Source organism: Eretmochelys imbricata, chromosome 6 (assembly GCF_965152235.1).
Source record: "Eretmochelys imbricata isolate rEreImb1 chromosome 6, rEreImb1.hap1, whole genome shotgun sequence".
Classification (NCBI taxonomy): Eukaryota; Metazoa; Chordata; order Testudines; family Cheloniidae; genus Eretmochelys; species Eretmochelys imbricata.
The window spans coordinates 60590757-60616291 of NC_135577.1; the positions used below are offsets into that span (position 1 = coordinate 60590757).

The 25535-nt window shown below is 51.7% G+C and overlaps 1 protein-coding gene across 2 annotated transcripts; it reads right to left on the reverse strand.

Moving 5' to 3' along the window:
• Positions 1 to 98: 98 nt before the first annotated feature.
• On the reverse strand, positions 99 to 14191 carry ARFGAP2 (ARF GTPase activating protein 2). Of its 2 annotated transcripts, XM_077818638.1 has the most exons (17): positions 14052 to 14191; positions 13404 to 13522; positions 11568 to 11640; positions 10854 to 10985; positions 10689 to 10769; positions 9715 to 9817; positions 8926 to 8982; positions 8167 to 8211; positions 7326 to 7378; positions 6668 to 6804; positions 5899 to 6030; positions 5265 to 5393; positions 5047 to 5178; positions 3713 to 3839; positions 3463 to 3556; positions 3168 to 3286; positions 99 to 2583 (listed from the first exon to the last, which is right to left on the reverse strand). In XM_077818638.1, the coding sequence occupies exons 1-17, from the start codon at positions 14121 to 14123 to the stop codon at positions 2563 to 2565; spliced, it is 1626 nt and encodes a 541-aa protein (XP_077674764.1). In that variant the 5' UTR covers positions 14124 to 14191; the 3' UTR covers positions 99 to 2562. The 2 variants fall into 2 exon arrangements, with proteins under 2 accessions (XP_077674764.1, XP_077674765.1); XM_077818639.1 differs by lacking the exon at positions 8167 to 8211.
• Between the last annotated feature and the right edge of the window lie 11344 nt (positions 14192 to 25535).

Sequence of the window (25535 nt, forward strand, 5' to 3'; positions counted from 1 at the left end):
GCTGCCCACATTTGCTCAGCCTGCTCCCTCTCACTCCTCCCTGCACAAACCCGCCCAGCACCCCAGGCCCATTCTAGAAAGAGACTAGACAGAGAACATACAGGTGTCTGATTTTATTTAGATGAGGGAAAGAGTTCCACTTCACTCCTCCTCATATGGCTGAGCCCTGAGCCCAGCCACAAACACAGCTCATTAATACCCTTATCTCCTAAATAATACGAACAGTCCAGAGAAGAGAAATCCCTTCCCATCTCAGAGCAGAAGGAGCACCAGGCCATAGCACCAACCTTTGCCATCCTCTCCCTCAGACAGAGAGTAGCTGGAGAGGCTGTCACTGCTTTGCTCCAAGACAATTTTAACAGTTAAAACCTAAGCATCAGTGCATATTTCAGAGCCCAGGGAGCACGATCTGGAGGAGGTGCACAGGGGTTAGGGGAAGAACTGCAGGAAGGTAAGGCAGGCAGATGCTCAGATCCTGCAACTGTACAAGTTAAGGTTGTGTGTCTGCACTGTACAATGAACAACCACAGAAAGGAGGGTGGGTAAGACCCTGCTGGGCCTTTAAGTCAGATGGCTAGAGCTTTCCCCCTGGCTTCCCCACTCCAGCAAATCTCCCCATCACTGTAGGATCTAGGCACCAAACACACATTAAAACATAAGGGGGCAACAGTCACTGCCCCTACAAGGGAATTAGGTCCAACCTGTAACCACTGTGCTGCTGCTACACCTTACAGGTTGAAAGACTCATAGGGGAGTCTGCACAGGTGAGGACTGTCCATAGCTATTCCTCTGCCAACAAGTACTCAGAAAAAAACAACCCAGAAGTTTACTGGACCATAATTTAATTCCCCTGTTAAAATTAGGGGAGAATTCAGCAAAACGAAGAGATCCTGCCCCTCAGTAGTCCAGCATGAAGGAACTCAACTTAAGGAAGCTCCAGGTCGGTGTACTGCACACAGAGGCTCAGCATACTCTGCACTAGGCTCCTGGCTGGTGCCATGCCCCTGCTACTTGGGCATCAAGGCAGCATTGATGGGAGGGAAAGGAAAGGGGAACGCCCTTTGCCTTTTCTACCCACAGAGGGTGTTACTCAGCTAAAGTAACTTCAAAAAGGAAAAGGCCCACAACCACTGTGCTGGGAGGAGCAGGGTCCAGCTTGTGCTGTTCCATCTCCATGTGCACAGAACAAGTGGAACCAGAGAGGGGACTGGAGCATGGAATTCAAGTAAACCAGTCTGGGAGACCCAGCATATTTGGGAGACTTGGCCTTGGGCTGAGCTATGCTGGCTGAATTGCTCTGAGTGGAAGTTGGGCCAGTAGAACAAACGGCCACTGCCTCTATTTCCACACAGAATTTGAATTTTCATTTGTAAGAGTGTTGGGCCCTTTTCCCATTGCTAAGTGCCTTCAGCCCAGCCCTCAAGGGCCCCCTCTAAGGGTGGCCTACAGGTATTAACACTGTTGACACTTCCTGGTCAGGAGTAGAGAACCATCAGGAGGCAAGGTGGTTTGACACTATACATTATACAATTCCTCTCAGTGTCCCATGCCACCCCACCCCACAAGAGGCTCTGATCTGTTCCTCAAACAAAGCATGCACACACAGCCTAGCATTGCCAACCCTCCAAGATTGTCCTGGAGTCTCCAGGAATTAACGATTAGTCTTTAATTAAAGATAACGTCATGTGATGAAACCTCCAGGAACATGCCCAACCAATATTGGTAACCCTGTCACAGCCCCAGCTTAGCTGGAAGAAGCTGAACAAGAGGTGTGCCTGGGAAATAAGACATCCTGAGTTTCTACACCTAGCCTGCAGATACCTCTGCAATGCTCAGCTCCCTTTGGAGTCCAGGCTTAAGCTTGGCCTCCTGATGTAACAAGACTAAGTTCTTGCTTTGCTGGGGTTATTGTGTCTATGCTGATTTACAGAAACAGTAAGTGTGACTTAATTTACAGAAGGGAGGTGCTCCCACTTACTATGCTACCAAAACAGATTCCTGCATGTCCTAGGAAAACCCAATGTAATTTTCAGAACAACATTTACTGCTATTTCCCACTGCTTCTGCCATGTGGTGACTGAATGGAGCTTCCCTCCCCAGCACATTAGCTCTGCCATTCTAGCCTGTGTATGGGGAAGGGGTGGCATCACTGAGCAAGACACATGGGGGTCATTTCCTTGTGGACCAGATGATAGGGGGCAACTGGGAACTCCCCAGACAGAGTCACTTGTTCAGACAACAAACTATGGGCCAGTGAGGGCTGGAGCTACCTGCACCTCCTGTCTCACAGGTCAGAGCAACGTGGGGTTTCTGAGACCAGGCCTCCCACCCTAGTGGCTGAAGGTTCGGTTTGAGGGCATATTGGTTTCTAATAGAGATGAGACTCCAGAGCTATTTGGAAAGGATGTTGGGCATGGGCATCTCCTCATGCCCTTCTGTTTCTGTTGACCTCACCCACCCCGCCCCAGACAGACAAACGAATCCTGCAGCATAACTCCAAACAACTCAAGGTGAGACTGGTGCCTCTCGCTGGCATTCGTCTGAGCTGCAGTCCAATGGTCATCAATATGAACCATAGCGATCCTGAGGAAGGAAACACACCCTGAGTCACTGTCCCAACCACTCACATTATGAGGAGACAGCTGCAGATAGGAACACCCAGAGATGCTTAACATTCCTAGGGACTTGAGAGACAGACCAGCACAGAGCTAATCACAAACATTTGGGATGCCAGGCCAAAAGGCAGGTCAGAGGAAAGCAGTCCCACTGTGGAGGACTCTGCCCAGGGATGCAGAATGGGGGGGAAGGAGACCTTAGGGCAATAAAGGGTCTTCTTTACCAGTGCAAGAAGGTGCTCTGAAATCAGCCCCAAAACAGATTTACTACAGTGGCATGGAATGGCCTCAGCTACTGGAGGGCAGCGGTCATTAATTGTAGCATGAAAATGCCTGCACAGGAACTGGTCCCTGCAAACCCACTGTGCATATGCAGAGCCCAAGCAGAGGATAAGGGAAGGCAGCTTCCTGCAGATGAGGCAAGAGGTAGGAGGCTGAAATCCATAGGGTCCAAATTCAGCTTATTTGCCCTGCTGTTTATCTGTACATGCCCAGTAGGTAGGACGCTCAGACCCCCACCCCTGGCCACAGTGAGGAACACCCCTGCCTCACCTGGAGAGAGTTCATCACACCGTTGGCTAGAACGGCCATCTTGCCAGCAACAGATTTTACTCCTTGCTTGAACTGGGTGATGTCAGCTGCAGGCAGCACGTTCCCAATTGACACGCCACCTGCCAAGAGCCAGCAAAAGGGGTGGGTTGGGGTCTGAGGGCAAGAATAGCCCCCTCCCAGCAGGCCCTGCTTATTCAGCACCATAGCAGCCCCTCAGCCATGACCCTTCTAGGCTTAGATCCAGGAGTCTGCCATTGTCTGCCCGCTCCCCTCCCTTAGCTAGGTACTAACAAACCTGCTGAGTGCGCGTTCTCAGCCTCCCCAAAGAGGTCTGCGGAGCTGATGGCACTGCTGCTGGAGAGCTGCTGCAATCGAGACCTGGCTTCATACTGCATCAAGGAGAAAGCAGAAGACTCAGACTCAGCTACAACAGAAAGGGATGAAACCAGGGCTTGAGACAGGATGGGAGACGGTGAGGCCAGGGGATAAGTACCAGCCCAAGTACAGCAGGAAAGGCAGGTGCAGGGGATAAGCGTGGCACTTACCTCAGCATCTGCTTCCCGCCCAAAGAACATATCTGAGGAGATGGCTTTGGCCCCGGCGAACTTCTGCCGAGCTTCATTTGATTCCACTGCAGATGTCCTGCTCTCTGCCTCCCTCCTATTGGTGGGTCTGAGGGAGATGAGACAGGACAGAGACTTCATTAGATCTTTGTGCTCACTGAAGCAGCAAGGAAGGCAGCTTATCAACTCCGCTCTGCTGACATCCACATTGCAAACCTACAAAGCCACAGGCATGAGCCACTGCTGATCCCCCATCAGGAGGGCAGTTTAGCAAAGCTGAGTTTGACTGGCGGTCATGAGGTTCTGTTGTGATTAGTAGCCTTAAAAATTTACCCCAATTGTAGCTCAAATGTAAAAAGTATGTGTAAGTTCATAAATAAATGTTACAATAACCCATAACTTTCTCCCTGTTTGAAAATTAATCATGGAAAATAGGTCAAGTTGTTTTCAATAATCAGTGTTATTAAACAAGTGTAAGGGAACCATACAGAGCAACTGGATTAGTGCAAACAAAAAAGGGCCTGCTGATACAGTTCAAGGACTGTTGAAACCATGGTTGGTAAAACATCCTTTACACCACAGGACAGAGTACAATTAACCCTTTCCTTTTAATCAAAAAGGTTGTTTTGAAAATAAAGAGGCTCTGATATTTTGCCTCCAAAAAGAAAGATTTTAATAGATTTAATTAAGTTTGTTTTGCATAATCACACAATTCCAGTTTCACTATAGATGTTTTTGTTATAATTTCTTGGATCTGATCTCTGAACTTTCAAACACTGGAATGAATGCTTTTGGGTGTTTGCCAAGGAACCAAGTAAAACCAAGGGCCTCTGTAGAAAGAACCCCCCCAAACTTAAGCATCACTGTTCTATTGTTGGACAGTGGAATTTATAAAACACCTTTAAACTCTTTTGGTCCTTGAGATCAGTGCAAGAGTTCCCATTGTGCCACTAGGCCATGGGCTTCCCTGTTAGGCGAGTCAAAGGCCAGAGTCTCTTTCACTAAGGAGCCAGTGTAGGTACTGGGTACTTCCTATCTCAGTGACCTAGCCCAAGGGACTGCTCTGGGTGACACACTGAAGGCTCTATTTCGTTTTTGGTTGCTGTACCCATGGAGATGAGGTTTCCATAGATCCTGCTCATAGCGCAAGGCATGGGAGAGGCTTGTGGGGCTGGGGTTTAATCATCTGTGTTTGGACACTGACATCGTCGCTAGCCTGGTTCCCCTCGGACACCAGCCTAGATCCACCTCACTGCAAGGCCCACCACTTGGATCCAGACTCTGAGCTCTAGGAGCAGCAAAGTGGTGCCCTTTACCTCTCTCCAATTGGCCGGACGCTGGAGATGGTCACTGCAGCCTCCTCCTCCCCTTTGTCAACACCCCAGGAGGAATCCGTTTCCCATCGCGAGCTGAAGGCATCTCCCAGTGAGAAGGGATTATCTTTGTACCTAGGGACCAAGCACAGGGGACTCAGCTAGGTCAGCCACAGGAAACCCAGGTCTAAGCCAAAGACCACAATGAGGTTCAGCCTTACTTGGGGGGGCCAGATGTGAAGCCTCCGGCATCCTCAAACAAGTCCAGCTGGGAGCGAGAGGATTTTGCAGCCACTGGTGTCTCCTGCTCAATCACTTGCATCTCAGACAGCACGGAGTGAGAGACGGAACTAACAAGGAGGAAGGGAGTCAAGGCTTGGGCTTCAGGGACCCCCAACCAGGGAGTGGCAGTATCCAGCCAACCCTACAGCATCCTGCTTCAACTAGAACTGGCCAACCCTGAGAAGATGTGGGTGCTAAGAATCATGAGACAGCAGAGCCTGGCTCCAGCACCATCTCATGATGCAATTGGACTAGGAGTCTACTGGACTGAGATACCAAGTGTTCTTTCACTTCTCCATAACCCAACGATGCTGCAGGATAGCAAATGCCACCAATAATGCCCAGGGGGTCAGAGACCTATGGGGGGGCCAGGCTTTGAGTAGAATGCAGGGCCCGCCTCATCCTCACCAGGGATGGGAGTGATTCCAGACACGGCTCACCACACAGGCATTCTGAATCACTTATCTGTTAAGATGGCAGCAGGCTCCCGCACTAATCTAATCCAGAGCAAAGCACCCCCAGATAGTCTTTCCTGCAGCAAAGTACCACCCCAGGCATCCCCAAAATAAATACCTTCTGGAGACCAATCCCATGCCCAGTCTCTCAGCTTGTTCACGTTTCTTCCCTTCCAGGTTCTGAAGTTTCTTTTCCTCCTTTTTCCGATCGATCTGCAACTCCTGATAGGCCAGTCGCATTGAAGTGACTCTAAAGGAAACAATAGGAGTGGATACAAGGTCACCTCTCCCCCAAGGTGAATTCTGTGGAATGGTGGGGTGGAGGGGGAAGAAAAAAATAAAATAAAAAATCACTCTGGTCATATCTACACTGGGAAAGGTAGGTTTATGCAAAAACAAAGCAATCACATTGTAAAATCCTAGCATAGAAAGGGCATGCTGTAGTTTTCTCGATGTAGCTTGATCTACACTAGGATTTCATATTGTGTTCACTTTCTTATAAAAAAGATTAGTGTACAAAGTCTCTGAGCATGAACAGCAGGTCCTGATCCCAGGCCAGTCTTTGGATCAGGCCCAAAAATGGCATTAGTGGAACAGAGCCAGAATCTATGGAGCAACAGGGAACTGCCACATCTACCAACCCAAACCCCTTTCAGAGGCACTGATTCAAACAGTCACAGCAATGCCGCTTCTGCCTTGCTGGAGGGACAACTCCTACTTCAAATTACCTTCTGCTCCTGCCCAGAGAGCTACTTTGCTGCTTGTTCAGCACCTACAGGCTAAGAGTTCTCAGGGTAGAGAGCATCAGCCTCATGCCAATTTCATTGCCCTGGCAAGCAAGTATTCAGCCCATGACTGTGGCTTCTTCCCCAGTGCTTGACACTCACATGGACTCCTCAGCTTGTTTCCTCGACTCCACCAACTGCTGCTCCCTCAGCTTCTCAGCCACTTGGGCTTGTCGCTCTATCTCACTGAAGCTCTGGCTGCTCACTTTCTGGGCTCCAAGCCCCTTTTTTGCACCCAGCTGGATAAAACAGACCCAGAGTGAGAATTTCTCCTTAAGACGCCCAGGGGAGTTCAGGGCCCATCAGAAATACCCAGCACATCAGGCCTTCAGCTTTTCTGGTTCAGTGCCCCACACCACATAGCAGCAAGTGACTGATGTTTCAGAAAGCACCCACAGAGAGTGAACTGAACTACTTGTGCAATGCAGTATGGGATTAGCCACGTGCATTCTGGGCCCACCCGTGGTACTCACAATACCGCAAGGCATGATAGTTTCACTGCCTTCAATTTAGCAAGGCATTGAGTGTGCGGGGGGAAGGAAGAACCAATAGACCAGAGCCTCATCAACTGGCTAATCAGGCAGAAAGCAAAGGTTTCATGAACAGGCATCAGACACCTCAGAAGGAGGGCCAGGTTCCGAGGCAACCTCAATAAGGGTAGCAACGTGAGGTGCCAGGGAACGAGCCATGACCAGGGGAAGGAAAGCAGGGATGCATAAGGTGCAAGGGAGAGCCCCCTGTAATAGGAGCTCCGACATACCCCTTTCTTGGCAGTGCCTGGCTTCTTCTTTCCAATGAGGGAAGATTTTAGTTCTGGAACAGGAAGGGAGGAGTGAGTGAACAGGAGTGAAAGCATTCAACAAGCTGGGGTTAGTTCATAACAGCCCAGGCAACAGCCCACACACAAAAATCCACAGCCCAGCCGCAACGAAGTCCAGGACACATCATGCAGTTTCACAGCACAGCCCAGGTGACTTCACCCGGCCAAGAATGAAGCAGCGAGACCACTATGAAGAATGAGAAGCTTCAGGCACACAGGTTGTGGGCCTGGATGGGAGGATGTCACTCTGAGGGAAGTTCTGGCTGCACCAATAAGTGACATGTCATGCAGCTGGTGTCCTCTATTTGGTGGTGAAGGTGGGGTCAATGGACAAAGACTCGATCTGTCTGTTGGGAGAGCTCCAGCAGTGTCTCAGAAAGGAAAGGCAGCACGAGGGAGAGGTGGGAAAGCGGGGCTGGTGCCCACCAAAGATGCCTCTAGGGAGAGTCATCCAGAAAGCCAGAAGAGTCCAAGCAGCCGGCAGCATAGCTATGCCCCAGTTACAGGGAGACATCTGGAAGGGGCACTGAACCACTGTGCCCGGGAAGCTGGTTGTGAAGACCCCACACCGAAGGATGGATCCCAAAGCCCAATGGGGCACAGAGGCAGCCAGCAGCTTCCCTCACCCTTCCTTCCACCTGGAATCTGCCACTTCGGGGGCAGAAGTTTGGATGTACTCTGCTGCCCAGGAATCCAACATTAGGGCTGAAGGCAGAATCACAGAAGAGGGCAGGCAGAGGTGCCACAAGCAGCCAGTGCAGGCTATTTGTTAGCCAGTTACCTCTGGCAGGAGCAGAGCCTTGTGCAGACAGACACATGGACGCGTCTGAGGGAGAGAAACAAACACAGGGAGGGAAAGGTTTACTCTTGGACTAAGGTTTACGTCAGGCCTGAGCACAGTGCAGGTCAGGAGTGCACACACTTCCTAATAGGGAGATGCAGGCTCCAGCCACACACTACAGAGCCAGGAGGAGGACAGCATTGTGGGACCTGCCGTCCTTGTTGGCCACACCTCCATACTGAAGAGGAGGCTGAAGCGAGCTGACTGTATGCCAGTTATATGCTGTCATTGGGTTCCTAGAAAATTACTAGAATGGCCCTTGGGCAGTCAAGATCTAGTCACCTGTGCTAAACCCTAGAATGGGAGCAAGCTGTTGGGAATGAGATGCACATTTAAGTTTGGGTGAGGAGGGCAAACGAGGCAGGAAGTCTCCAGTACACAGAGTGGAATCAATGGCTACAGAGTCTGGGCCTGTGGGTAACCTAACGAGAGCCAAGAGCACAATGTGATTGGAAAGCCAACAACAGATCCCTGAGGGCAGACTCCACAGGAGGATAAATTCCTATTATAGAACGAAGAATGGGCTCAAGCCAGTTTCAGCTCTACTGATCTCACTAGTGAAAACCTGCACAGACAGCTACTCTGCCAGGCCCAGAGCCAGCTAGAGCCAAACAAGAATGACTCACTCCCAAGGACAGGGTAACAGGGAGGACAGGCGAGGCACTGATGTAGGAAAAACCAGAAGGCTCTCTCACTTACCCAGAGGAGCTTTAGGAGACGTACTCAACAAGTCAATAGATGGGCCTTCGTTGGACTCTATGGAGACAAGACGAGCAGTCAGACTACAGTGAGGAAAGAAGTTTACAGATTTACAGCCTCTCCTGCCTGACAGGGGGCTCTCAGTGCCCCAATCCCTAACAGATGCATTCCAGATGTTTCTCAGAAAGCTACAACATCCGCAGAGCGCAGATGACTCTTCACAGCAGCTGACAGTCTTCATTCAGCAACTTACTCCTTCTAAAAATTTCTTCATTAAGTGAGTCAAGAAACCATCGAGCACCAGCTTACAGGGAGATGCATGAAGCTCTTTCAAGGAGCAGCTCTTCTTCCACATCCCTGATTCTCTGTGGCTCCCTTCCCTCCCTGCAACATCTACCTGGAAATAGAATCTCTATAACTCTATATTCACCTGCCCCAGCTCCATGCACCCCATATGCAGACCCCATATATTTCAAGGGACAGTGCAGAAAGCTGCAGCAGAAAGGATTATAAGGGCTGCAGATGAGCACCAAGAAAACAGGTCAGGCAAACCCCGAGTCATAAAGATCCTGTTTCCATGCACATGCTGCAAGGAGAGCAAAGAACTGCACAATATCTCTGATCTGGGAGCAGAATGAGTTTCCCAGACGTATCCATTTCACTGGAACTCCAACACCATGTTGCATGGAACTTCCACTCATTGCCTGAGCAAGGGAGAATCTGAGCCTTTCCAACCCCAGCCCAGTGAGATTCTTTGCTGGAAGAGAAGCTGTTCAGCAGTGAACTCACGTGGCATCTCGCTGGTTTCCAATGGCTTTGCTGCTCTCTCAGACTCCAGTGAGGACAATGCTGGATTCTGACTGGCCTCTGCCACATCCCAGGTACTGGAAAGCTTAACGGTTGAAACATGATGCAATGAGTCTCAAGGGATAAATGACCCAGTACAGATACCAATCCCACCCCAGGTGAATAGTGACTCCACCCAGTTATAGATCAAAAGAGGATAATATGTACCCAAACTGCACATATCATAGCTTCTCCAGAGACACTGATTACATTAGGGGCCAGTCAGTATTCCCACAGGAGTTCCAAGAAATCATCAGTGGAGGGAGAATGGAGCTGAGCTGGATGCAGTGGGGTAGGAAGACAAGAGGGACAGTCTCATTCAAGAGGTAGATAAATGGGATGCCATCACAATTTAGACTTAGATGAAGGACTGTCCATATTTGAGGGGATAACCCCAACCTGGCTCCCTGGGGGAGGGTAGAAGACTATCCTGGCTATCCTACATTCCCTCAGGTCTGTTCTCATTTTACTCCACTCACAAGAACCGTATGAGCAGTGGCCCAAATCTAACAGACCTGGGCCTCTAAACAGCAGGGGTAATTTGTACACAAGCTCCTGCTGGCTACCTCTCCTTGGCGTAACAGTCAGAAAAAAAAAAAAAAAGAGAGAGTCTATGTAGTAAAGGGGTAACCAAAACAAGGCCAAAAGGAGCTGACAGAGTTCCCCAGTGGTGCTCAGAGCTGTCCTTCACCTACAATGCAGAGTGGCAGCAGGCAGAGGTTCCAGTCTGCAATACTCCACTCCTGGACCATGCTATTGGCTGGGAACTGTAGTCTTCACAGGCTGCAACTCCATATTACCAGTAAGGTCAGGTGCAATCAGCCTTTTTCATGTAAACAAGGTGTGAAAGCAGGCTCCTGGAAAGTTGACAAAGCAGCTTTCAACAGGGAGAGCCACATCTAGCTGGTTTGTCTCACCTGTGTGTGCTCCATGAAGAAGTCAGCATCATTCTTCTCAGGGGAATGGCCTGGGGTTCCACTCAGTCCATCTATCAGGAGCTGAAAGGAAGAAGACATCACATGTGACTCAGCAATCAGCATTATGCTTCTTTCCCACTGTGGTACAGGCTGGTCAGCACTTACACTGGTGCCATACTTGGCCATGGCAGCACTCGCCAGCTGCCGGATCTTCTCCCTGTACATCTGGGCAGCTCGGCTATTATACTTGGCATTGGCATCTGTGGTTGTGCAGCCATGTTGGCGGAAGAAGGCAGTCTGAGGAAAAGTGGATAATCAGTCTACAGACAGTCAAGTCAAACTCCCACAAGCATCAGATATCAGTAACCAACTTGAGAGCAGCAGTAACAGGAAGCGGGAACTTCCCAGTGAATGAGGAGTATAGGAGGAGTAAAGTGTTTTATCCCAGGAATATATCAGCTACTGTTCAACTCCGCCTGCTCTTCCAGGATCCAGAGATTCAAGAACCCACTACCAGCCCTTCCCAGGGAGGAGTGCTTCTGAATCACAGCATGGGGCAAGGGCTTCTAGGCTCTTCCTGAGCAGAACTCCCTTATCTTTAAAAAAAATCCTTCAGCTCTCATGTAAGGGAGATCTAGGAAAATGACAGACCTATATATCAGGAGTCTCTAATCTCCACCAGGGTCACTGTTCTGACCCCTTAACTGGAGATAGAAAATGAAAGTGCCTCTCTTGTCCTGCAGGTATCCAGAGACAGCGAGAGGAGAATAGTATCCATGCACCAAGAAAGCCATGTCAGGAGGAGCTGGGCACACAGGAAGCAGAGAATGCCCACAACTGAAAGGGAAATCAAACAAAATTACTATAGAAGTTCCTCACCGCATTGGCATTGCTGCCCACTTGCATACACCTCAGCTGGAACCAGCTCCAGTTTGAATCCAGCTCTGTAGACCTGTACAAGAACAAATCAGCTAGATCAAGAAGATGTAGGTGTCCTGGATTCAGAACCATGTTATTAGCCAGCCTGCTCTGAAAGTGACACTAATACACATCTGGGGGAACAGATGCTGGAACAGATACTAAATGGAGAGAGAAACCTGGAAAGTAGAAATTCTTAGGGAGACAGCAGATGGGAAGTTTAACAGGAGGGTCACTCACTATAGCAAGCCAAAAAAGATTGCAGTGGCTTCATATCAGTGAGCAGGGAAGGAACAGCTTTCTTCCATGGCTCTGGTGCATGTGCATCTGTGCCTGAAATATTACCTTCTGTTATGGCATCCAAGTGCCAAAAAGACAAAAGGGATGCAGATCAGAAAAGAGCAATACAGTTATCCAAGGGCTGAGGGTCTGAGTTATGATAAAGATGAAGAGGTAAATCTGTCTACTCTAGTTAAGACATGACTTAAGGAGAGACCAGTTTGTAAACATCCAAAGCGTGTAAACAGCAAAGAGGGTAACAGGAAGAAGTGGGAAAATTTGGACAAATAAATAGTAATTTCTATTACAATCATGCCTAGAGACCCACAATTATAGACCAGGACCCCATTGCACTAGGCACTGTACAGACCCAACAAAAAGACAGTCCCTATCCTAAGGAGCTTAAATACCATGAGAAACACCAAGATAGCAGGACTTGTGAGGCTGAGGAACAATCTCTGCAATGGAAAGGGTGGGAGTCCTATCATTTGAGACATGAACAAAACACCAGATAATGTTCAGTGATGACCTACCTTGCTGGGGTTGGTCTGAATAGGCCCAATACATCACCACCTCTTACTCTTCTTCCTTGCGCTACTGCCATCAAATGGGATCTGCGCTATGAGCGCTCTCACTCCAAGGTGCCCTGGGAGCTGTGTCCACTGTCTCAGCCTCTATCACACCACATGCTAAAACATCTTCTTCCTTTATGACATCCCTCCACGCTTTGGGCTGGCCTTAATTTGCTGGACTCTTTACCCACATAGTTGGCAAGACTGCACTTTACAGGACCAAACCATCTGAGCCTGAACTCCCTCATTCTTTTGTTTATGGGTCTCACTTTGAGTAAGTCTCTCACACACATATGCCTGACATGGCCTTTCTTCCTTACACCACTCTCCTCCTCAACATTTACTTTTCTGTGGAACCAATCATTTGTTCATTTTTCTTCTTTGTTGCTCCACAATGAGCACTATACATTAAAACTGGACTGCCCACCATTTTTTTTAGACTTTCTCTTTTAATCTTACTGGTATCTTTCCTATCACAAACTACACCACTTATGTCTAACCATTTCAGTCGGGCATTTATCATCTTAGCTCTAATTTCATCCTTCATTTCCCCTCTTACTGATATTACTGAAAAGGGTGAAATTCTTTGCTAGTATTCCAGCTCTTACACAGAATAATCCAAATGCTCTTTCCTTAAGGGTAATGCATGTAACACACTGGTGGTCTGAGGACTATTTCACTGAGTTTCTTCATATGTTAAAAGAGCTGAGAGCCAAATTCAAAGCGTTACACTTTCAGCAAGCTATAAAGAAAATTGTGCACTTTTGAGAATAAAGTGCCTCCTGCTTGACAGAAGTCCTCCTGATAATCAAACCTCAGCTAATTCCCATAATTACAAGATAAGCAAATGTTGTGAGTGAATGCATCCTTGATCTGCAGATCAAAACATCTTTCCGTTCCCCACAATGCATCCCCCCATTTCAACTCCTGAGCTAAACATACAAACCTGATGAAGCTTAGATGCACACCCAGTGACCTGTGCACTCCAGAGCAGTCAATGCACAGAAATACGCCATAGGAAATACTGGCCCAGCTTGGATTCTTAGCACCACAGTCAAAACAGGCCTAGAGGAAGAGTAAGGAAGTCAGAGAGGGTCTGAGAGATGGTCCTACCATCAGCTTGAGGAGCAACAGGGAGGTCTGAGCTAGGTGGGCTTGTATCCCCGCTTCCACACGAAAGCAGCAGAGCTAGCAGGTTAAATGCTAAAATAATAAGTGTCCCCTGGCGCTGGGCAGGCCCCCCGCATCCGCTTCCAGCCCCCGCTCCGGCTGTGGCGTCCCGGGCCGCTAGGCCACTTCCAGCGGATCAACGCCTCGCACCACGGCTGGCTGCCTGGCCACCGGCCCCGGACGTGCCGCTACCCGGGAAGCTGCCCCTGCCCTGGCAGCGGGGCCGGCCGGCCCAGGCGAGAACCGGCCTGTCTCGCTGCACGGCCGCGGGCACCCGAGGCCGGGCAGAGGGCACAATCCGGGGCAGCCCCCCAAGCCAGCAGGGGCCGGGCCCCGCAGCTTCACCAGAAGCAGAAGAGACAGGAAGCAGCTTCGGGGGCCCAGTCCCGACCTGGAGGACCCGGACCCGGCCCCGCTCCGGTACCTTATTGGCCGGCGCCGCCCGCAGCCGCTTGAACAGAGTCTGAATCTCCGCCTTGCTCGGCTCCGCCGCCATGGTCTCTCCTTCCCAGAAAAGACCGGGGCGACGGGTCCGCGCAGGGTCCAATCCGCGCAGGGGCGGAACTGACGACGGGTCCCTGCCGGGGCCAACCACCGTCTACGCTGCCGCCATGACACCCGGGGCAGAGTAGTCAGGACGGCGTGCGGATTTAGAGCCCCCCCGGGGCTCTGCCGGACGATGCCCAAGGCCTGCTCCGCCATTAACTGTCCGAACCGGGACACGCGGGAGAACCGCGCCCGGGGTCTCTCTTTCCACAGGTCGGCGCGGGATCGGGCCCTGATGCTGCTGCGAGGGGCTGGTATCCCTGTGGGCGGGGCTTCCCGGGGCTGGTATCCCTGTGGGCGGGGCTAGTATCCGGGGGGCGGGGTCTGGTTTATTCTCCTGGGGGAAGGGTTGTACCTATGGCTCCATGACCAGCAGGATGGGGGGTGCCACGGGGCACGCCTGGGCGTGGGGACCGGGATGGACGGGGGGTGCGCCACGGGGCACGCCTGGGCGTGGGGACCGGGATGGACGGGGGGTGCGCCACGGGGCACGCCTGGGCGTGGGGACCGGGATGGACGGGGGGTGCGCCACGGGGCACGCCTGGGCGTGGGGACCGGGATGGACGGGGGGTGCGCCACGGGGCACGCCTGGGCGTGGGGACCGGGATGGACGGGGGGTGCGCCACGGGGCACGCCTGGGCGTGGGGACCGGGATGGACGGGGGGTGCGCCACGGGGCACGCCTGGGCGTGGGGACCGGGATGGACGGGGGGTGCGCCACGGGGCACGCCTGGGCGTGGGGACCGGGATGGACGGGGGTGCGCCACGGGGCACGCCTGGGCGTGGGGACCGGGATGGACGGGGGCTGCCATGGGCAGGCCTGGGCGTGGGGACTGGGATGATGTCTGTCGTGTGCCGTGTCTCACGCATTCCCATGGTAACATAACAGGACTGAGAAGTTCACCTGTCTCTCTGCAGCTTCCCCAAAGCCCATGAGCTGAGGAAGAGGTGGATGTTGGCTGTGAAGCGCATTGAGCCTGGCTCCAGGAAGCTGTGGATCCCAGGTGCTGGAGCCTGCCTCTGCTCGCAGCACTTCACCCAGGATGAGTTTGAGCTTTATGGAGGGCAGAAGCGGCTGAAGGCTGGTGTGATCCCATCTGTGTTCTCCTTTAAGGTGCTGTGGACTGTGGACAGGGGAGGGCCTGGTGGTGATCACAGAGCCAGCCATCTTAGAGAGGAGCTGTATGTGCATGTAGGCCTTCACAGACCAACATCCAGCAACAGCCCTTGCCCAGACAGCCTCTGCCATAGTGGACCTTAGTGTCAATGAAATCATGGCTATTCCAGGGACTAGTCCCTCCAATTCAAGTCTGCTGATTGCCCCCAGTTAACAGAGTTTCTACTTTAGCTCATAAGATAGGGGTATGTGCTTTGGGTGCTGATGGTCCTACATTCAATCCTGCTGATGATTGCAGTGCGTGGCTACAGCATCTCTCCTTCATATTTGTAAACTAAGTCAGAAATGGCAAAGCCTTAGTAGGTTCCCAACAAATCTGCCCTCTTGCATGAGGGCAGGAGTGTTCCCTGCAGCCCCTATAGTCTTCCAGGATGTTGTCCAGTTTTAGAGTAAGAGACTGTATCACTTATTCTGCTTGCCCTGGCACCAAAGCCATATATAGCATGACTGTTTCCTCCCTGAGCAATGTCATGAAGAAAAGATGGATTGTATGATTAAAGGATAGGATTTCTGGCTTCTGTTGCAGATCCTGCTGCTGACTTCTGTGGGACCTTGAGCAAGGTCTGTGAGGCATGGTTTCCCTGTATGTAACACAGGGAAAGTGATACTTCCCTATGTGCTGGGGATACAAAGGAAGCGTGTGGAGCTCCTCAGTTGAATGAGGCTAGAGAAGGACAAAGTATGTTGAGAAAGCTGTCTCTGAATATGTAGCCTCATACCTCACTGCAAATTCAGACCTGGCCTTCCATCCATTCCCTCCCCTAGGCTGTGCTCACCATTATCTGTCTCCCAGTGTAGGTCTGTGACTGGACTTATCTGCTCTGGATCAAACCTAACAGCTTCTTGCAGTACTCTCCTCGCAGCTTGAGACACTGATGTTTATTACCCTTTTTTATGAAGCACCAACCAGTCTTCCATCCTCAGCACATGAGAACCATTTCACAGATCTCTGCATTAGTAAAAATGTCATCTTGTTGAGTTTCTTCTTGGACTGTTTTTCTTCTGGCACAAGCGGGCTGACCTCACACTATTACAGTGTGTCCCTTCTCCTTCTTGCCATGGCCATTCATCAATGATAGTGGATGGAGGGGGATGCTCTCTGTTCCATTACTCCTACTGACTCCTCCGTTCCACAGGTGGTCTTTGTTTAGAGATCAGATTATAATAATGAGATTATTTAAGATAGATAGAAGGGAGCTACTGCCCTTGACTCTCTATCTCTGCAGCCCTCACATAATAGGCATTTTGCAACTTAGTGTGGGAAGCACCAAAGACCAAGTCAATGAAGTATCCTCTTACACAGCATGCAAACTATGGCCTCTGAACAAGATTAGCATTACAGGTATGACCTCTCTCAGCAGTGACGGCTTCATCTACTGTTAACCTCTATACCCCAGCCCGTGGATCAAAAACCTAGCAGAAGTGTGTTATGAAGGCCAACACATCCAGGTTCTGCCAAACCAACAGGGGAAGCAAATTCCAGAGTTGAGAGCCCCCCCTCTGCCCCACTAAGAACACCTAGCCAGCAGTCCCTAGGTGTTCAAAACAGGGACGTTGTGCCGGCCGCTTCCCGGAGTGGCGCCGGGGCCAGGGCAGGCAGGCAGGGAGCCTGCCCTGGATCCAGTGCACGCCATTGCCACCCTAGAGCCGCTCCAGGTAAGCGGCACCAGGCCGGAGCCCGCACCCTGAGCCCCTTCTGCACCCTGCACCCCAACTCCCTGCCCTGAGCGCCCTGCCTGCACCTCAACCCCCTGCTGCACCCTGTCTGCACCCCAATCCCCTGCCCTGAGCCCCCTCCCTCACTGTGCACCCCCTCCTGCACCCCAATCCCTTCCCTGAGCCCCCTTGTATGCCCCGCACCCCTCCTGCACCAACCCCTTGCCCTGAGCCCCTTCCTGCACACCACACTCCCCTCCGCACTCCAACCCCCAGCCCCAGCCCTACATTCATTGCCCTGCATGCAATTAATTTCCCCACCCAGATGTGGCCCTCTGGCCAAAACGTTTGCCCACCCCTGCACTACAGGCTTGAATCTCTTTGGCTAGCCTAGATTTATTGTGCTGTCACGTTTATTGGCTGTGCTGCAACAGGAACAACTTCGCCAGTCTCTCTCAATCAAGTTCCTCGCAAGCGTTCCTGTCCCTGTTGATGGCCCAGCTCTTGACAAAGTTTCTCTGCTCAGGATGATACCTTCTGATCCTATCTACAGGTTTCCATGAAAGCAGCAAGAATAGTGAATCACTGGCAGTAGGCATATTCAGCTTTTTTGTTTCCTTTACTGGTGGAGGAAAGATCTCCTGCCTGTGACTCTTCTCTGGAAGTGACTGCTCTCACATAAGTACTGGGCAGTTCTCTGTTTCCTGCAGTTGTTTCTTTCACATCTCAGCCTGGTCAGATGATCAGTCCCTCGATGCCAGGTTTCTGAGCTCCAACCTGGCGGCTTGTCCCTCACCTCCTGACTTCCAGGTCCTGCCTTGCATCTGGCTTCTGCCCCTGCTCTGTGTTTAGAGCCCCACCCCTTTCCGAACTGCTATTAAAGCAGATCAGGAGCCAGTTCTAGCCTCCCAATCTCAGTTCTCCTTGCTGTTTCCCAGCCCTGCTCAGGAAGCAATGGCCTCAAAGAGCATCCATTACATGAGGGAAAACAAGTGAAATGTGATCAAGTTTGTTCTTGACGCTTGCTATGTGGTTGGGGGCATTTCCCAGCATAAAAGGTCCTGCTGTAAACAGGTGTTTGAGCTGAGGTTCCAATTTAAAGAGGAAATCCAAGAATCCTGTGCAGGAAGTAGGGAAATAATCAGAGACAACAGTTTCAGAGGCCAAGAGCAAAGGTGGAAGTGGAGCAATGGGGATGGAATCTACCCCGTACTTACAGGGCCTGGCCCAAGAGAGAAAAATGGAGAATCTCCAAGGATTACCTTCATGTGTTCCAGTGAGTGGGGGTGGGTTGCCTGGGACAAACAACATTTATTCCTGATAGGGTTGGGCAGGGAGAAGCAGGAACCCAGTAGGCAAAAGTGTACACTGGGCTGAGAATCAGGGTGTTGAGAAAGGAAAATTCAGGAGATGGCCAGTAACCAGACTTCCTGTGCTGATTGGAGACATGCCCTGCCAACTAGAGCTGCTGGCCTCTTGTGCCATTACTGAACAAGGAGTCAGAGGGGATACACAGGAAAGGGGCTACTGTGGATTCAGTGAACAGTGAAAAACACCTCGGTAAGAAGCAACTCCCCATGGGGCACAGTATGGAATGGGTAGTGCCCAAGGGGGTCTATCCTGGGACTGTGGGGACAGAAACAATATTAATCCAAGTCTTGCACTTTGTATCTTCAAAGCACTTTACAAATGGTAACTAGCCCTCACAGCCCCTGGGAGAGGAACCAGCATCAACCCATCCTACAGCTGGAAAACTGAAGGTGCAGAGACAGGAGGTCTTTGTTAGCCAAGTCCGCCCAGCAAGTTAGTGTCACATCAGAGATAAAAACAGTTCTGCTCCATGTCTAGATCTTGTTGTCTTTTGGTGTAGGTGGTTCCAGCCCATGGGTATCACAGAATTGCTAGAAACAGGAATAGTGCATTAAAATGAGAGAGTCAGTAATGAAACCTCTCAAACCCAAAGCTGAATGGCTTAGCTGCCTAGAACATGTCAATGCAGTAGCTAGCTAGGTGGTTTCCCCAAGTTATCCGCTCAGAGCTCCAGGTGGTTGTGTGTGGGGCTCTCTGCTCTGAGAAGCTACCCCACTTGTTGGTCTTCAGCCAGCATTTTTGTAGTCACTGGAGATTTCCTAGGAGTCCTTGCATGTGGACAAATCCTTTTTCTGGGATTAGCCTTACTAAGTTTCCTAGCCCCAGCTCTGCTGGCCCACTGGTGAGGAGAGGGCCAGCTCCATTTCTGACTCTGATGCAGCTAGTCTTGGTGGTATCTATCCCTATGAACACTGGTGCCCAGCCCAAGAAAATTCATTAGTATAATTTCTCTCACATAGGTTTGCACATCAGTGGTGTTCCCTTCTTTTGAAAGGACTCTTGTGGTCCCTGCTCCTTTCAACTTCTCTGCCCAGGTGCCTCTATAGAATACTTGAGCCATAGTTACACGAATCCAGCACTGCCCATAGTTTGTACCTTCACTGTATGGCTTCTCTGGGTCCCAACTGTATTAATCAAAGACTGAGTTACTATGAGCTTGTGTAGGCAGGGCTTGTCTCCTTCCTGTTTGTACAGCACCAAGCACAGGATGGAATTCAGTAAATGACCCCCTGGGGTGGGGGACTTCAGTCCCCAGCCAGGCCAGAATCTGGCTGCAGTGATAGAAGAGGGAGAGAGCAAGCATGACCATACAATGAGAAGAGGAGGAAAAGGAAAAACACAGTAGCCAGAGGATTTTCTCCAGCTAAGCAGAGTGAGTGGCTCTTGACATGCCACTGCTCTCTATAGCCCTGGAGCAACTGCCCCTGGAAAAAGCCAGTACAGTTTAGGGAAAAGAAAGAAAACAGAGAATGGCAACAAAGCTGCTAAGAGCATTGGAGGAAGAAAGCCACAAGGGAGAGGTTTATGTACTGTTGGAAGGAGATTAGCTGGGGGCAGGAGCAGCCTCTGAGCCTCTCTAGTGTCTTATTCTAGCTTCAGGCTGTTGTTTCATTTCAGGAGAGTTTGTATTTGTGTGTAAGTTTTAGGCTGACTGTTAGGGGAATGACCAGCAGATCAGGGAGCGGGGGCTCAATGCTGTAAAGATCCTAGAACAGGCTATGGCCGATGGTTGTGGGGAGAATGGATGATTGTGGAGGGGGATGACTGGGTGATCAATCATTTCTGGTCTCCTTATTAACCATTCTTAGCGCTGCTGGCAGGCAGAAGCCTCTTCAGCACTGCTCCTGTCCTTCCAGCAGCTCACAGCCCTCTGGAGTTTCTACATCACTCTTTAGGTGTAGCCAAAACCTGGGCCAGGGCAGCTGATGGGATTTACAGGGTAAAGGAGGGAGGATGGTGACTGAAGGAGAGGACTAGGTGAGTCAGGACCTTGGGATCTGTTCCAAGCTCTGCCAGTCACTCAGCGTGGGATCCCTTGGGCAAGTAACGTTCCCTCTCTGAGCCTCAGTTTCTCTGTTTGTAAAATGGGGGTAATAAATGTCTCCAGGGGGCTGGGAGGCTGAATTAATATGTTCAGGGCAGTGCAGAGTATTATTAATAGCCCTGGGGTTGTGGCCCTGTTGGCTGAGTCCCTCATCTGCGCTGGTCTCCCCAGTGGCTGAGTCTTCCGAGGCTGTTGCTCCTGCCTGTGCCACTCAAGGTCTGTGTCAACTATGTACCCTGAGAGTCCCTATTCCCTGCACATGGGTCACACATTTATTAGTCATGAACTTATTGCTGCTTGAATGATCTGAACTTCTGCTCCACACAGAAATCACCCAGAGGGCAACGTCCACCCAGATCCCTTAAAGCTCTGGGTGCCAATATACCATCAGTAGGCGCTAGTGAGACTATTTCACCAGCAGATGTCTCTCCAGCTCAATCTAAAGTGGTAAGTAGAAATGCCAGGGGCACCCAGGGCCAGGTTTGATGCCAAAAGCCCAGAGCACCCATTCCCTGGGGCCTACAGTTAAGACAGTACTTATTGCCTGTGATGCAGGAGGCTGGGAGTAGCTTTGTATGACTGAGGTGCAGTCGGCAGTAACAGGAATGATTCCTGCCTCTCAGGCTTCATAGATCTCAGCACTCAGGCTGGCCTCTGACAGGAAGCTGGGGAGGGGAGAAGACCAGGTGGCCAATGCTGATGGCTTTAAAAATTAACTTCTCACACTGTGTGAAAATGTCCTTGGCTCTCACAGTGGCTGGGGAGGGAGGGCCAGGAGCTAGGTCAGCAAGAATATAGGATAGGTAGGTCATTGGAAGGGTGACTGAAGCTCCTTTGTGTCTCTGCAGGTGGAGCTCATCCACGCTGAGCACCAGTACAGCCTGATGGAGGGCAGAACAAAATCCCCTCTCCCCCCGAGCCCAGTGCTAGGGAGCGAGCGAGCGCAGGATGCAGCCCAGCGGCGCCTCACCTACTATCGGCTGGAGCTGCGGAGTGTTTTGGAGGGCCTGCGGGAGCAACACCTCCTCCCTGAGGACAAGGAGCACATGCTGAGAGCCCAGTTTACTGGTACACAAGGGGGATGGGAACTGAGGGGTTGGGAATACTGACCTCGCTGCCCTTTCAGAGACCACGTGTTAAATAACAAGACTTGTCCTGCCCCAGAGCCTCAACCTGACATGGGAGTCAGCACAGTGAAGGGGGTGAGACCTGGCTCTGGCCTTGGGGAGTACAAGCTGCTCCCGGCCTGTGAACAGCGCATTTCTTCTCCTAGAGACAGTTAAATGGTGTTCCTCCCCCATCGATGGCAGCAAACCCAGAGGAGGGGGTTTTGTACCCACTTTACCCCACATCCCTTTTGAGCTTTAGGGCCTTGTACCTACTAGAGCCCTGAGTATACCCCAAGGAAAGGGCCTCATGTCTGCTCTCTGCCACAAACTGCAGTAGAGAAGGGTACCTACTCTGCAGATCTTTCTCACAAAATAAGCCCCAGCCCAGGGGGCTTTCACCCTACTCTCTGCCCCATTCCCAATACCCATCTCTTTGCTCTAGCAGACTTGCAGCTTGACTTGCGCTATGAAGGAACCCAGCGTGGGAGCTACCCGGCCACCATGCGCAACTTCGCCGTCTCGCTTCATCTGTTCTCACCCAAGGCCTACGAGTGTGTGGCGAGGACTTTCCAGCTGCCAGAACCCACCACCTTGCATGTGTGCGTCTCTCCTACATGCATCATTCCCTCCACTGCTGGACAAATGCTATTAGGAAATCTCCACCAGCACTGGGCACAGGCCTACAGAGTCTCGTTATTGAGCCCTGTCTCTAATCCACAGAGCAGGCTAGGAAGACGTAATTACGAGACTCTGTTGAGCAAGCGAGGTCCCAGCACCTCCCAGCCCAGCTACAAGAGGCCATGTTTTGGACTTGGACCCTGCTGTCTTGCAGAGGGGCCTGGAATCTCTTTCGGGCCTCATGGGAGAGTGTGGCAGATCAAGCCAAACTTACAGCACTAGGCAACATGTACAAAATCAAGAGAAGAAAGTGCAGGAGCTATGAGAGCAACCTTCACCTGTTCCAGGGAACAGGGCTGGAGGCCAGAGGACCACTGTTTTAGTGTCCAAGAGGGACAAGAAGGGAGAAGCAGGAACCTGCCAGCCAGTTACTTAGACATTGGCCCTAGGCCAGGGGTGGGCAAACTTTTTGGCCCAAGGGCCACATCTGGGTATGGAAATTGTATGGTGGGTCATGAATGCTCACGAAATTGGGGGTTGGAATGCAGAAGTGGGTGAGGGATCCAGCTGGGGATATGGGCTTTGGGTGGGGCCAGAAAAGAGGAGTTCAGGGTGCAGGAGGAGGCTCTGGGGATGAGGGGTTGGGGGTGCAGGAGGGTGCTTTGGGCTGAGACCGAGGGGTTCGGAGGACAGGAAGGGGATCAGGGGTGGGGCAAGGGGTTGGGGCATGGGAGGGGGGTGGGAGTGCAGGTCTGGGGGGCACTTAACTCAAGCAGCTCCCAGAAGCAGCGGCATGTTCCCTCTCCGGTTCCTACACGGAGGCGCAGCCAGGCAGCTCTGTGCACTGCCCCATTTGCAGGCACCATCCCTGCAGCTCCCATTGGCCATGGTTCCTGGCCAATGGGAGCTGCAGGGGCAGCGCAGGCACCATGTAGAGCCTTCTGGCTGCCCCATGTGTAGGAGCCGGAGGGGGACATGCTGCTGCTTCTGGGAGCTGTGTGGAGCGAGGCAAGCTCCTGACCCTGCTCCCTGGCTGGAGCAAGGCAAGCCCTGGAACCCGCTCCCTAGCGGGAGCTTGAGGACCAGATTAAAACATCTGGAGGGCTGGATGCGGCCCCCAGGCCATAGTTTGCCCACCCCTGCCCTAGGCTGAGGATCAGGGAGCTGATGTGTAAACATCTGGGTGATGTGGCCAATAACAGGCAGACACTGGGCTTAATGAGAAGAGGGATTGTCAGCCTCCAGTGCCGTTAATGAGCCACAAGAGAGGGAGAGAGGAACCAGTGCGGCTTTGAACAGGGATTAATGGAGAACCACAAAGTGGTGAGGGGAGCAAAGAGGGGAAACAGCAGGGATCAGAGCCAGGCTTTCTAGCCAGTGTTTTCATTAATCACCTAGAGGCTGGAGTGGTATCAGATTTACTGACAAGCCTGATGCAGACACATAGGAAACGGGGAGAGGAAACAGCTGAAGAGGCTGGGACAGTGAGAGCTGAAGACACAAAGATGCATCAGTCTGAGATACCCTTACACCCAGAGAGGCAAGAGGACACAGGTGTGAAGTGGGGGAGGGGTGACTAGTCTGAAGAACCAATGGGGTGGGGAATAATAAGTTTGGGGTGCTGTGTAGTAGCATTCAGATGTGTCCCTAGGCAAATGGCATGTAATACTAAAGTAGTAACAGTGCTGCTCTCCCTAGCCCTGGGGCAGCCAGAACACTAAGTGCAGCTCTCAGCTCCACACCCGAGAAGAGAATGGGAAGAAAAAAGGGCAAACAAACCAGAAAGACAGTTCTGGGGATTAGAGGACAGGAGAGATGAGGCGAGCCCAAGGAGGGTTAACTGAAAGAGGCTTAATGAGAGAGAGGAGCATGCCTGTTGTCTGAATACCAGAGAGAGATGGAAGGGAGCTTAGCCTCAGGCTGCCTCTGCTTCTCCTGTCCTCAGTGGGGGTGACAAGGGTGGGGGAGTTTAGCTTAGACACCAGCTTGTCTCTTCCCCCACAGATCCCATGGGAAGAATCCCATCCAGGTGTGTGGCTGCATCCTCACCTTTTGTATTCTCTGAAAGTTATGTTACTTGCCAATGAACGTCCAATTCCTATCCCAGTATGGTGCTTTTGCAGCTTCCCTCCCGGGTAATCTTCCTCTATGTTCTCTATTGCAGGTGGCTCTCAAACCCAGATTACAGGCCAGGGTTCAGCCAGCAAGTCTTTAGTGTACTGGCAGAGAGATCACAGGCAGGGGATAGAGACTTCCAATCCTGTTCTCTGCTCATTGGTGCGATGTCATTGGAGAGGAGAATCCAGTATGACCAGCACACCAACAGCATGCAGGGGCTAGTGGACTTTGGTGCTGGGAATTATGATGCAGATGAGGTGCCAGCAGCAGGAGAAGCCCTCATGCTTGTGGCAGTAGGATTCCAGGGGCATTGGATAGCTCCTCTCGGCTATTTCCTCCTTGCCGCACTCACTGGTGACGTGCAGTCCCAGCTCCTGCGTCACTGTATCCTCAAACTGTACAGCATTGGCCTGCAGGTGGTCTCTGTTACTTCAGATGCCACAGCCCCCAATGTGGACACAGCCAGGCGGCTGGGGGTGCTGGTGGATGGAGTCTCTGTGAAGTCCACGTTTTTCCACCCTGCCAATCCTGCACTGGAAGTCGCATATTTCTTTGACCCTTGCCACCTGCTCACGCTGGTTCACAACACGCTGCAGGCATACGTCAGCCTCCAGGTTTGCAGCAAGGCCATCTGCTGGGACTACATCCTGCGCCTTGGGGTTCTGCAGGAGAAGGAAGTGCTCCAGGCTGCCCACAAGTTTAGTGGGGTCAGCATATCTGGGCAGCGGGTGTGGGGGAACGGTGCTGCACAGCTGTTCAGTGAGAGCACAGCCCAGGCACTGCACTTTGCAGCCAGCCTAGGCTTGTCCCAGTTCCTGGGGCATGAAACCACTTCGCACTTTATCACCCTGCTCAGTGCAGTGTTTGATGTGTGCAGCAGTCGGAGCGTCCACAGTAAAGGGCCCAAAGCGCCACTGTCCCTTGCCAGTTATGACTCCCTCAATAACCTCTGCAATGAGTATGAGAATCTGCTGCGCAAGCTGCATGATGGCACTGGGGAGCTGCTAGGGCTGAGCAGGCATCGCTGGGGCTTTCTGGGCTTCCTGGTAAACCTGCGCAGCTTGCAGTGGATGGCAAAAACTTATCTGCAGGCAGAGGACAGGACTGTGCCATATTTGCTCACTGGCTGGTGGAGCCTGGACCCTTTGGAATGGTGCTGGGGAGCCATTCGGCAGGGTTGTGAGGAGAGAGGGGCTACCACAGCACAGGCTTTCCAGTCCGCATACAGACATGTCCTGTGCAAGGATCTTGCTGCGCTGGGATGCAATAC

Bases quoted from the DNA above. Each gene is read 5' to 3' on its own strand.
- ARFGAP2 (XM_077818638.1), bottom strand. From the start codon at position 14,123: ATGGCGGCGGAGCCGAGCAAGGCGGAGATTCAGACTCTGTTCAAGCGG. The intron at 8,983-9,714 runs GTGAGTTCACTG...TTGTCTCCATAG, and splicing joins GGAAACCAGCGAGATGCCAC to AGTCCAACGAAGGCCCATCT. The intron at 3,557-3,712 runs GTAAGTGCCACG...TCCTTGATGCAG, and splicing joins GGCGGGAAGCAGATGCTGAG to TATGAAGCCAGGTCTCGATT.